The sequence below is a fragment of the Lacerta agilis genome, chromosome 13, assembly GCF_009819535.1.
Source record: "Lacerta agilis isolate rLacAgi1 chromosome 13, rLacAgi1.pri, whole genome shotgun sequence".
Lineage (NCBI taxonomy): Eukaryota > Metazoa > Chordata > Lepidosauria > Squamata > Lacertidae > Lacerta > Lacerta agilis.
In genome coordinates, this window is record NC_046324.1 from 12,704,920 (window position 1) to 12,718,798 (window position 13,879).

General features: G+C 40.0%; 1 protein-coding gene across 5 annotated transcripts in view; it reads right to left on the reverse strand.

Annotated features, from left to right (window-relative positions):
- CEP152 (centrosomal protein 152) overlaps window positions 1-13,879 on the reverse strand; it is a 44,944-nt gene that overhangs the window by 17,723 nt on the left and 13,342 nt on the right. For all 5 annotated transcript variants that reach the window (XM_033166960.1, XM_033166963.1, XM_033166961.1 and 2 more), the window contains 5 exons: window positions 11,725-11,872; window positions 10,073-10,164; window positions 7,884-8,035; window positions 5,857-6,055; window positions 2,313-2,420 (listed from right to left, as the gene is read on the reverse strand). In XM_033166960.1, the coding sequence (XP_033022851.1) occupies window positions 2,313-2,420; window positions 5,857-6,055; window positions 7,884-8,035; window positions 10,073-10,164; window positions 11,725-11,872 (699 nt within the window). The remainder of the gene's footprint in view (window positions 1-2,312; window positions 2,421-5,856; window positions 6,056-7,883; window positions 8,036-10,072; window positions 10,165-11,724; window positions 11,873-13,879) is intronic.

Here is a 13,879-nt window from a genome sequence, read left to right on the forward strand (position 1 = left end):
CTGACCTCATAATAAGATCAGCAGACTAATCCTGTGTTACCAGCATAGATTATCACTTCCTGTGGGAAAGAGTGAAGTTTTCTACAGACAATAGTTTTCTTCCAAAGATAAAGCCATGATTCAGGAAACATACAGATAACCAGCTAGTCATTTCTAATGAGGACTGTGTCCTTTCAACTACAAAATGGGCAAGGAACTTGTTGTTGTTGTTTAGTCGTGTCCGACTCTTTGGACCAGAGCACGCCAGGCACTCCTGTCTTCCACTGCCTCCCGCAGTTTGGTCAAACTCACATTGGTAGCTTCGAGAACACTGTCCAACCACCTCGTCCTCTGTTGTCCCCTTCTCCTTGTGCCCTCAATCTTTCCCAACATCAGGGTCTTTCCCAGGGAGTCTTCTCTTCTCATGAGGTGGCCAAAGTATTGGAGCCTCAGCTTCAGGATCTGTCCTTCCAGTGAGCACTCAGGGCTGATTTCCTTCGGAATGGATAGGTTTGATCTTCTTGCAGTCCATGGGACTCTCAAGAGTCTCCTCCAGCACCATAATTCAAAAGCATCAATTCTTCGGCGATCAGTCTTCTTTATGGTCCAGCTCTCACTTCCATACATCACTACTGGGAAAACCATAGCTTTAACTATACGGACCTTTGTTGGCAAGGTGATGTCTCTGATTTTAAAGATGCTGCCTAGGTTTGTCATTGCTTTTCTCCCAAGAAGCAGGCGTCTTTTAATTTTGTGACTGCTGTCACCATCTGCAGTGATCATGGAACCCAAGAAAGTAAATCTCTCAATGCCTCCATTTCTTCCCCTTTTATTTGCCAGGTGATGGGACCAGTGGCCATGATCTTAGTTTTTTTGATGTTGAGTGTCAGACCATATTTTGCGCTCTCCTCTTTCACCCTCATTAAAAGGTTCTTTAATTCCTCCTCACTTTCTGCCATCAAGGTTGTGTCATCAGCATATCTGAGGTTGTTGATATTTCTTCCGGCAATCTTAATTCCGGCTTGGGATTCATCCAGTCCAGCCTTTCGCATGATGAATTCTGCATATAAGTTAAATAAGCAGGGAGACAATATACAGCCTTGTCGTACTCCTTTCCCAATTTTGAACCAATCAGTTTTTCCATATCCAGTTCTAACTGTAGCTTCTTGTCCCACATAGAGATTTCTCAGGAGACAGATGAGGTGATCAGGCACTCCCATTTCTTTAAGAACTTGCCATAGTTTGCTGTGGTTGACACTGTCAAATGCTTTTGTGTAGTCAATGAAGCAGAAGTAGATGTTTTTCTGGAACTCTCTAGCTTTCTACATAATCCAGCGCATGTTTGTAATTTGGTCTCTGGTTCCTAAGGTGCTACACTCAATATGCCAGCAAGTTTGGAAAACGCAGCAGTGGCCAGAGGATTGGAGAAGATCAGTCTACATCCCAATCCCAAAGAAGGGCAGTGCCAAAGAATGCTCCAACTACCGCACAGTTGTGCTCATTTCACATGCTAGCAATGTTATGCTTAAAATTCTACAAGGCAGGCTTAAGCAGTATGTGGACCAAGAACTCCCAGAGGTGCAAGCTGGATTTCGAAGGGGCAGAAGGAACTTGTAGGATGGTACAATGGCACAAAAGAATAAAGATGTTACAACACTCACTTGTTGAAAAAGACCTCTTCCATCTCCATGAGGATACATGGGCTCAAAATAGTACTTAAATCTCAGATTTTGAAGTTGAGCAGCTCAAAGCTCCAATAGGAGCTCTTTGCTCCTCAATGATGTCACAAATCAGCCCTTGGGTGAGAGATGCTGTTGCCTTGCTGGTACAGGTTATTGATGGGGAGAGCATAACTCTCAAACAAAATGCAGGGACCCCTAACTTAGGTTCTGCTTCCTCCAGGATAGCTATATCCTCCCCTCCCTCATTTTACTTTAGTGTGGGTACTGTAACAAATTACCATGCTCACTTTTGTCTAGACTTTTTACAAGGATCCTTTTTACTCTCAATATTGATATACCTGTACAATGATACCTTGATTTAAAAACATAATCCGTTCCAGAGCTCTGGTTGCAAACCAAAACAGGTTGTAACCCAAGGTGCGTTTTCGCCAATGGGGCCTCCAAAAAATGGGTTGTAATCCAAAAAAAAGGGACACACACTTCCGGGTTTGACGTGGCTGTAATCCAAAACTGTTGAAATCCAAAACGGTTGCAAACCAAGGTACCACTGTACTGTATATGCAGGTCTCCAACATATGCAAGCCATTTTGTGAGTGATCCCATTCCATCCCATCCTTAGATGGAAAGAAAACTGACATGGTAAAAACCCACCTCAATTTCTTGTTTCAAATCCTGATTTTCCTTTTTGAGCTTCAGCATTTCTTCAGAGTTATTAGACTGTACGGGATCAAGTAGATTCTCTATTTTTCTTCCTCTGGGCTAATAAAGGAGAGGAAAATGAGTCCAGACAACACACACACACACACACACACTCAAAATAGCTCTGTGCTGCCCCAATCAGAGGTTAAGACTGCCCTTTCCTAGAAGACATAACAGTTTAAAGTACTAATACCAGAAAGAAAAAAGGGAGGGAGGAACTAGGGACTGCTAAATTGTCAGGTAATGAAAAACTTTGTGAGAGATTCCAAATAAAAACTTTTCATACAGCCACTTGTGAAGCCACTCAATACATGTCATCTGGACCAAAGCTAACACTGGAACACTTGTAATGAATCAGAAATGAAGCCCAACACTTTCCAAAAGCGACAAAGTAAAAATGTAACCCCAACATGCAATACTTACTGGTACCTCTGACATGGTGAATTTATCTATTATGCATATCAGGGTTGCTAACCTGTGGACCTCCAGATTTTGTTGGGCTACACCTCCCAGCATCCCTGGTTGTGCTGGCTGGGGATGATAGAAACTAGTCCAACAACATCTGGAAGGCCATGCTAACTATCCCTGATGCAAGCTGTTGGCAAGAAAAGAAAATACAAAGTACCAAAACACAGCTCACTGGATCCAGATAGGATTGTGTGTTATATACGTGCCTCTTTTAACTGGCTGGTGCACAATAGGTTTATGCTCAGTGGAACAAAGCCATGATTGCGGAGCACAGCACAAAGTTGTCAAATTATGTCCTAAAACACTGTTGTCCAAAAACCTGATGTAAGTGTCTGTTTTATTTGGTATGGCAGGTAATGCAACATGGATGCTATAGCAAGTAGGGCACACGTGGAGTTTTAAAGATTAGGGCCAGCTGGGCAATTTTGGCAGAAGAATAACTATTGTCAGTGCTTCCCACATGACTTTCCAGGTCCAAAAACTGTCCAAGCAGCACAAGAAGCAACTAAATGAGTCACATAACTATACTTCAAAGTAAATATGTTTCAGCATCAAGGCAAAGGTTTCAACATATCCAGTACAGTCCATCAGCCAGCACTATCATATTCTAGCCATTCTATGCTAGGCCAGTAAACCAAGCCATAGAACTTAAATTACAGTACTCCATCTTATTCTTTAGCACTTTCTCATGTAAGCAAAAACATCACATACAGTTGTTCAGTACAAAGAGTGTGTTTTAAGCCAAGCACAGGAAATTAAAATAACAAAAGGGTCAGTGCATATAGCTGTAATAAAACTTAGCTGCCATAAAAGGGCAGACACCAGTTCCTTATGAAGAAAATCATCTGTTTTATTCTTTGTGTAATATTATCTAGGACAGAGCTTTCACAACTTTTCACGTTGGTGACACACTTTTAAGACATGCATCATTTCACAACACAGTAATTCAGTTTTACTAGCAAACTGGGGGTTAAATTAACCCCTTTTGAGGCCCAGGAGGAACACAGGGAGCAATTCGTGCAACGCACCTATACAATGCAGCCAACACACGTGTCGCGACAGTTTGGAAAGCTCTGACCTAGGGCATTGCCTCCAACTACAATAGCAGCCATCTTCACCCTCAGAGGGCTGCATCTTCCCATACTGTATAGGAAGCACATGGTTTCTCCAAATACTGAGCAGAATTCAACAAAGTTTTGCTCTGAACGCACCCAGTGAAATTCATGAGCATTCTAGGTCCATTAATTTATTGAACACCACCCATTAATTCACCAGCAGTACTGCTTAAATATTATTTATCACATCCACCTAACACAATCTAAGATGGTGGTTTTTTCCTCCTTTTGGTTCATACCTGGTTAAAGCAGTTAAGGAAGGTGGAATAAACCTGAGGACTAATCAAAACCAATCATCTGACACAAATATGGGGTGTAATTATTATAGCAACTATACTCAGTCTTTGTATTCAATATCACAACTATGAGTTCAATAATACCACCCAGAAGTTGGCCACACTTAGCCCCTGATGATCTAACCACCTACAATCGTTTAGTCTTGTAAACTAAATTCCAAAGTTTAACAGTATGAACTACTTTCATGTCCATAATTATTGACCACTATGTTTTGGTTTGTTTGAAATTCAATCCAAGTTTTAAATTTAATAAAGTGGGGGGGGGGGATGCTGGGTATCCCCATGAGGAAATTAGGGTCAATGAGACATACAAAATGCGCAAGATAGGACAGAATAAGTAAGACAATTCAAGTCTGGGATTCAAAAGTCATGTGCTGTTCCATCAGCTACTCAGTCTCAACTAAGCACTCATATATTCTAATGTACCAAACTCCACCCAGGACCAGCTGTAAACACTTGAATGAAATATTGCAGGTGCCCAGGTAAGCCCCACCCCACATAATCAATCACATGACATGGTACACACACACCATTTGAATGGCAATGTCCATTCAATATTTTATTGCGGGGGCCAAAGCCCCCATAGCGTTGGCTCCTATAGTAAACACTTGAACCTGCTCTCCAAGAGGCCTTTACTCTTAAGGAGCCCTTCTTCACTGGATAGCTCCCTGAACCTGTATTTTCTGGCATCTACTCTCTCTGGGATTGGAAGGCTGCTCAAAAGAGGGCTCTTTTGCCACTGTTGAGTTCCACTAGTGCAGCTACAAGGGCACCCACACTACAGCTGAGGCAGCAATGGATTGAGCTGAAAACTACAGGACATTTATGGTAGCATCTGCTATGAGTGCAGATTGTCCTTGGCTATTCTGGGAAGGATCCTTATTTGGGTTTTGTCATCTAGGTCCTTATCTTGCATTACAGCCACTGCTTAGAAAAGGATAACTCTGGGGGGAAAGGAGGTGGAGATGACCCAGAGGGCTACAGCAGAAGCATCTGAGAGAAGAGTCATCATCCAAGGGAAGAAGAACACTGGCACATCTACTACTGGAGTTTTAAGATTCTTCATAAATTTAGCAGGACGTGAGTCATGCTTTTGAGCTATGGAGAATAGAAGCAGAGATGAGATAGCTAAGAGGAAAAATGGAGAAACTCGAAGATGAGTGGCAGTAATCAAACAAGTAATAATAGAGAGAAGAATATGGGCATGGTGGAAATGCTGAAAGAAAGGATGTATGAGAAAAGGCTCAGTCCTGGCTGAAGACAGGAAAAGGAGGACCCTAGGGTCAAATGAATGACCCAGATGTTTATCACATGTTTCTTGACTTCCTGGGCAATTGATAGTTCTAGCCCAGGATACCGGATGTTTCGTTACTCCAACTGAAATAAGAAAACTTAAAAGTATATCAATATTTCAAAACGCACCCCACAGTTAAAACAAACCTCATGCATAAAAAATATACTTTTTTGGTAGTTTTATAGTTTTGCTTTTTTGTTTTTCTGTAGTTTGGGTATTTGTTTTTGTTTTTTGTTTGTTATTGTTTGATTATGTTTTGTATTGTTTGTCTTATTGGAAAAATTTAGTAAATTTTCTATAAAAAAAATAAAAATAAAACAAACCTCATGCATATTTGTTTTCACTAGTTGCTCCTTCAGGTCTTCAACTGTTCTCTGGTAATCATCAAGGTCATTTTGTAACTGAGAAATGCGGTTCCTCTTTGTTTTGTTACTATTCAGTAAACGTTCTAGTTCCATCTTCAGCTGTAAGATGATCTCATCTTTAGAAAATTCTTTATCTGCTTCTTTAGTCAGTGCAGCGCTGTTGAACATTACCAAGGGGGGGGGGAGAGAAATAGTTACGTTAGTAGCCTATAAATATTGGGAAACTTTGAGATTCTGAGCTACTTGGAGTTATTTTATGTACTAAGGCTGCATCCTAAAGTTCCATTCAACTTAGTGAGACTTGCTCCCAAATAAACAAGTAGGATGAGGCAAACAGTTTTATTTATATGTGTCCTTTGCCTTTCAGGTTTGCTGTACTTTGAAGCGGCAATAGAAGTTGACCTGGTATCTGGTTCTTAGACTGTGTCCTATTCATTGCAGAGAGCTCTAGCTTTGCAATTCTAGGATGCTATAATTGGCAACAAAGTAGTTTAAAATGGACTCACTAAAAAAGAGTTTAAGGCACCTGCTTATTTAAATGACAAATGAAGAGCTCACAAATTCACTTTTGTATGTAGATATTATAGGATATGCGGGTTTCCCTTCCAGTTGGCTTGTGTTATTGGGGCCTCATTTCAACTGATTATAGCAGTGCTAGCCATTCAGTTTTTTACCTAAGGAGAGTAATAACCATCCTGTTTATTTTAAACAAAATAAAATAAAAAATTCCTTCCAGTAGCACCTTAGAGACCAACTAAGTTTGTTCTTGGTATTAGCTTTCGTGTGCATGCACGTGTACCTGAAGAAGTGTGCATGCACACGAAAGCTCATACCAAGAACAAACTTAGTTGTAACTGTTTATTTAGTTGTAACTGTTTATTTTAGTTATTTATTGCATTTATATACCACCTTTTATCTTCCAAGGATCACAGGGTGGGGTACATGGTTCTCCTCCTCCCCATTTCACAACAGCCCTGCAAGGTAGGTTAGACTAAGAGATGGTGAGGCAGTGAGAGCTTCATGGCTGAGTGGGGATTCAAACCCTGCTCTTCCAGGTCCTAGTCCAACACTAACCATTACGCCACACTGGCTCTATCAACATTTCAACTTTTCCCAGAACTAATTCTAGCAGTGCTACCCATTCAGTTTCTGTGTAAGGAGAGTTGTAACCACCATGTGAACTCATCATATGCCCACCTAGTCCCTTCCCTCTCAATTTTCCAAGGGCTAATAGAAATTGCATTGTTTAGACATTCTTCGATCTGGAGTACCATTTAGAGATTATCATCTAGCTATTTGGTATCTTGTTTTGCTATGCTGCTATTCTTTTATTTAACATTTTCATCACTGCTTTACTATTATTTTTATTTTATTGTATGCTGCTTGAGGGCTTACCCAAGAAGTGGCTTATAAATTGCAAAACAAACAAGACCAAATAAACTTGCCCTAAATTTTTGGTTCTACCACCACAAATATAGCTCAAGCTATACACCTTCAGCTTGCATATTTTCATGCTGGCTTAAAAACAAAGACTTAACACCACACTAGTTTGCAGTCTTAAATTTACTAATGAAGGTTTACACTGTATCTTTACATCAATCTTAAACACAACTATTATAAGTATATTCTCTTCTTAGGAAAACCACTGCTACTTTGGTAATAATCTACACAAGAAAAACGAATAGAAAGAAAGCAGTAACGGTTGTATTTTACCTAAAAGTACAATTTAAATATGTAACAAAAACATGTATCACACAGGTACATTGATAAGGGGAATAATTTTAGGGGCTCAAGGAATGGGAAGGCAACAACTAATTCTTCAGAATTACTAAAGCTAAGTAGATATGGACTTGGATAGCCAACTACTGCAAGCCACATGTGAAAGTGAGATTTAAAATTTTAAAACATAATAGGGAGATATGATGCTATTTGGACAACATTTCAGTATTAGTCATTTTCAGATTAGAAAGGTGTTCACCCAGTACCTGTTAAGTCCAGTTTTCTTTTTAATACCCAAATCTACATAAGAATCAGTCATGTCTACATTCAATTCTCCACCTGGGTCACTGAGAAACACACCATGTTTTGCAGCAGATTCATATAAAACCAATTCTTCTTTAAGTTCCTTTAACTCTTCCTAAAATACGGGGGGGGGGGGAATGGAAGATAAACAAACCCAGAATAGGTTAGGAATATAAACCTACTAATCCTGAATATGTACTTCTAAAGGTTACACTGTACATGAATCTTACCTGTCTCTTAGACATATAAACTACAGGCGATGACCGATTAATGCACGTCCAAAAGATGTGCAATCGCACATAGTGCCAAACCCAGAAATAACCAAAAATGACATGAAACACATCACTAAAAGGGTGGAATGGGAGTGGGACTCACTTATACACGCTACAACAACGCACACAGGGGCTGGGAACGGAACCCCCTGGCAAAATGGTTGTAGTCACAGCTGAGTGTGCAGTTAAGCATCTGTAGGCTAAATAAAGTGAAACTGGTAAGATATATATATTATTGTCATACCCTTTCCCCATGTTGGGCACCAGGCACCAGGTAGTATCTGATCAAAGGAATTTATAGTGGTACCTCGGGTTACATACGCTTCAGGTTACATACTCTGCTAACCCAAAAATAACCCTTCAGGTTAAGAACTTTGCTTCAGGATAAGAACAGAAATTGTACTCTGGCGGTGCAGCGGCAGCGGGAGGTCCCATTAGCTAAAGTGGTGCTTCAGGTTAAGAACAGTTAGAATTAAGTACGTAACCAGAGGTACCACTGTACTTTATCAATGAAACAGCTTCAGGGACTGACAGACATTCATTGGGCCACTTTATTCTGGAAGTGTTTGAGTGCTGTCTATTACAACCAACTGATTACTGGAAGAATCCAGATGTGACACTCAATTACACTGTCTCCAAAAATTCGGAGCAAATGCCTAGTGGAAAGACTGCTTTGATTCCTGGATTTCAAGAAGATGGGTTGAATGCAAGAGGTGACCCTATGGTATGCACAGATATCTTTGATGGGTAATAAAACTTTGTTCATGGCACCACACTTCTCACTACAGATATGTCATTAAGTGCAATTTCCCCCCTAGGAAATAAATATAAATGTAATTTTATAGTAGCTTAAAACTCCAGTTCCACAATGAATGCATGGGGTTGCCTTTTGTCATGTCTGCCTACATCAGGGGTCCACAACGTGTGGCCCATGGGCCAGATGCGGCCCACGAAGACCGTTTTGCCGGGTAACGGAGACTGTTTTACCAGCCCACGAGCTGCCTATGAACTGAGCCGCCTGCTTGGTGAGTCCCCCGTGTGCTGCGCTAAACCGGCGCAGCACGGTGACTCGCCAAGCAGCGCCGGAAATTGCGTCTGCACACGCGCAGATACTGGAAATTGCGTCTGTGCATGTCCACATGCCAAAAACCGCTTCTGCACATGCACGATTTTCGGCATTTGGGCATGTGCAGAAGCAATTTCCGGAGCCACAGACATGCACAGATGCGATTTCCAATAAAATGAAACAATATTATGGTCTGATGAAAGAACACATAGGATAAGGATTACCCTGTATTTTGCACACTTGGGGGGGGGAATCCCCCACATATTTACTCTGTTTAATCCTCAATGAGTTCAACAGCAAGCTCCCTAGTAAATGAATTTAGGACTGCTGAAATTAGTGACGGTAAAAATAAACCTTTCAGTCTGGTCTCCAACATCACAATGATCTTGGCATACACCAACATACTATTTTTTAGAATGTTTATAGACCATTAAAAAAAAATCAGGGCAGCAAACTGCAACGTATGGGCATACGAGCATAGAATGCAGCATAAAAAGCTTGGGAAATCAGTGACGGTTTAGACCTGGCAACAGAAGCATTTCAAGGCTACTGCCAGCTGCACTACCATGGAGAGAGTGTTCCACAAACAAGGCACCGTAACAGAGAAGGCTCTTTCCCCTGTTGTCAAATATCCAGTAAAGATAGTTTTGAGAAGAGCCTCCCCTGTACATCTGAAGACATAGCTAGGCAGGTATACAGTAAAGTGTTTTTTCAGGTATTTGAACCCCATGCTGCTTAGAGCTTAGTAGGTAAGCACCTTGAAATAATGCCCAGGCCAAAATCGTAAAGTATTTAAACAGGATAATAAACCAACCTGCAGAGCTTTATTCATTTCATTGCTTATCAGCTGGACAGACTGGGCTTGCTGAAGCTGCATGCGTAACTGATTTGTCTCCTTCACCAAACCTGAAGAGATAGAGCTGGAATTAATATACTGTTAGTATACAGTAAGAACGGCAGAGGCAGGGTCAAGTGACCTTGACGAAGGTCTATTTTGGCATTAAGAATATACATTAATAACTCAAATTAAAAACAATTAGGTAGCAGCATTTTTAAATGTACCCTTTTAAAGATGCACTGAAACACTGGATTTTTCTACTACAGAGATGCCTAGAAGAGGATGTGGACATTATGGCCCTATGTGAATGGAAGGTACTCAAGTTCTCGGTTTAAAAAAAAAGAAGTCTTTTCCAGCATTTGAGACTGTGGCAGCTTTATTTCCTTTTGAGTTTTTCCTTGCACTTTAAAATAAAAGTAATGATGAGTACATAAGACATGTCCAATGTTTGCTTTTCTTTAGCTTGCCCGAAGCTGAAGGAAACTGTGAAACTCTGCCAAAAAAAACAGGATGAACAAGGCTGGCTTGGTAAAATAGTTAAGCATTTTTTTTAAGGAACAAGATGTCTAAATGTATACAGTGGTATCTTTAATGTCACTTAGAGGCATTTCACAGTATTTCTTTAGCCAGCAGGAATATTTTTCAGTGTGGAGTTGGCAGGGCTTATGTCACTTAAGTATCACCTGCCACTTCATCACATCATCACTTATTTACCTTATTACGCAAGGTTCACTTAAAAGGAAGTTTTATTCTACTGAAACTTTCCATCTTTCTCCTTGCAAGAGGCCTCTTACCACCTATGTCACCTAGGTATCTGATCTAGTCGCTTCTTTAGGATGATACCCTAAGCAAAGAAAGTGCCATATGAGCTCTGTCATAATGTATGAGCAATCCAGGATTATTTACGTATGATGAGGGGCTTTCTTAATTCCTACCTCTCAAATAACTCTTTTAACCACTGATTTGTTGGCCAAGGAATACCTGTACATTTGCCACAGAATCTTAAGTGTTCTTCAGAGGATTCTAGGGCGCAGCATGTATGGTGTTTGTAGGATTCGCTAGGTAAGTTTGTTGGGCCAACTTTTCACCCTACACCAGGGGTTATCAATTTGGTCCCTACTGCCCACTAGTGGGCATTTCAGGATTCTAGGTGGGCGGTAGGGAGTTCTACGGCACAAGCTGAATCCTCCTTCCATCAAGCACTTACCATCAAGAAAGATGCATTAGTGGGCGGTAGGTATAAAAAGGTTTAATATCCCTGCCCTACACAAACAAAGAATGCATTCCTAGAATGTGCCCATTAATCACCTGCAGCTGTGAATCAATAGTTTTCTGTGATGTCAAATACACAGGTTACCAGAGGTCTGTTATAGTTGCTGTTTCCATTGAGGAAACCTGGAGTTCCTCAGAAACAAATTCAAAAACCAATAACTATCATGCTCAGTCGATAGCTAAGAATAGCATCAAGCTATTGTCCCCAAGGAACATATGGTTTCTTCATCTGCACCTAGCTTTACTCTAAAGGTTACTGTTTTGAGACTATTGTGATTTTTCAGGCAAATACCTATTCAAAACTTTAGCAGATAATCATTCACGTTTACTGCCAAAACAATGCAAATGAGACAAACCTGTCTGCAGCAGATTTGCACACTGGTTTTGGCTTTCTTCTAGACTTCTTGAGAGCCGACTGATAATTTCATTTTTTTCCAATTTGCTTTCCTCAAGAGTTCTTTCAAGTTGTTTCACATGTTCCCTTAGATTGCAGCAAAGTTCTGACTGATAAAAGAATTGTATAAAAAGTTTCCAATCAATACCTATACAAAAAAATTATGCCACTTCCCCCCTCCAAAATGAAGTCAAATAAGCTTACGTTAAAACACAATTACCAAACTAAAAGCAGCATCACAGAACAGGAGCACAAGAGCCAAAACAGCTAAGCAATAGAATCAAAAGCTTATTTAAAGAGAAATGTCTTTGAACACAAACAGCAAGCAACACAAACACACACCAGAATGTGTGTCCATATAGGCTACATTGTTCCCAATCAAGTTTAATACAGTGGTACCTCGCAAGACGAATGCCTCGCTAGACGAAAAACTTGCTAGACGAAAGGCATTTGCTAATGAAAGGGTGACTCGCAAGACGAATTTTCCTATGGCCGTGACTCGCAAAACGAAAAGGTTTTGCCATTTTTTTTCGTAAAACCGCGCTTCCTCCGACCGTGCTTCGCAAGACGAAATTTCTGCTATACGACAACACTCGCGGAATGAATTAATTTCGTCTTGCAAGGCACCACTGTATTAAAATCATCCATACTTCACAACTGGGTTTGGGTGTGTGTGGAACACAGAAACATAAAACTATTTACATATTCTCAATTAAATAACACAACAATTGAAAAAATGTATAGACATTTTGTTTTTTTCATTCCATTGTAAGCTATCTAATTCATCTTCTGGATCTCAGATTTATACCAGCAGTGGAAAAGTTTAAATAGTTCTAAGCTATAGTTCCTTTTCATAATTTATTTTAAGGGGAACCAAGTTCTCTCAAGCTGGGTTTTGCTCTGACTTTTTCTTTAAACAGTACATCACAGTAAGCATAGAAATCACAAACAGATATCATTTTTTTTATTTTTATTAATCCACTCTCCTTCAATTGAGATTCCTTAAGTATGTCATTTGGCTGCTATTAACATTTTTGCTTCAATTAGCAATTCACCACCAAATTACCATGTTCTGATTGCTATTATTATTTTAAGATGTTAATTCTTTTTTTGGATAACAGACACAATAATATATTATATCCAATCATATTTTGCACATTTTCCAGAATATCTTTGCACAGGTCCAATATACATAATATAATCTGCTTCACTGGTGATTTTTTTTTAAAGGAAGGAAGGGAGGAGGAAGGAAAAAATTAAAACAAGGCTTTAGGATGGTTCAGGTATCACAAACTTAGTCCAATAAACTGTGGTTTATTAAATGAACTGTTGCAAGGACAGCTTGCTCCTGGCTTGATATATGCAGCTACTCTTATGCTATAGCCTCTTGAGCTTTTTGTGGGATGAATCAACTTTCTTTTCAGCCAAATCCTTCAAAATGGTGCCTCCAGCACTCAGCCAGGAGGGTGGCTTTTTCCCTCTTGCCTCAGGAAGAGGCAGGAACAGAAAAAGATTAAAAAGAGTGTCTAAAGCTTTTTTTTACGTTTAGACACACACACCCTTCTCAGATTTCATATCTTTTGTTATGTCAGTCGGTAAAGTCTCTTTAAGGTTTAAATCACTTCTTTAGGAAATAAAAATGAAGGTGGGGAAGTATGAACAAGTCCCAAAGATGGCTGCTTCTGGAGTGAGCTTAAGAAGATAATTGACATGTTAAGAGCAATGTCTTCCAGGGGCCTCTGGTGGTGACCCTGCGAAACTGCAGCCCAATTTAGAAAGAGAAAAATGGCTGTGCTTCTAGGAGTGGTGGGGCAGGAAAGAAAGCTGAAGTATAAACAATTTGAAGTCAAGTGATCCCCAAATTTTTAAGAATGATTTGCTGAATTAGATCTTCAGCATTACAGAATCGTGTCAAAGCAGGTCCATGACTGGAAGTGAAAGGAGTGAGGATAGTTACCATCATCTGTTTCAATTTCTAAAATAAACGAGAAAACCATTGAAGACAACGGAGCTCTGTGGTTTTGTATTTTCCATGCATTCTGTATGCTTCCCGTCCAAGTGTATTTTCAAATGGAGAGTTAGTATTTAGAATCTTTGTCAGATGGAAAAAGCAAAAA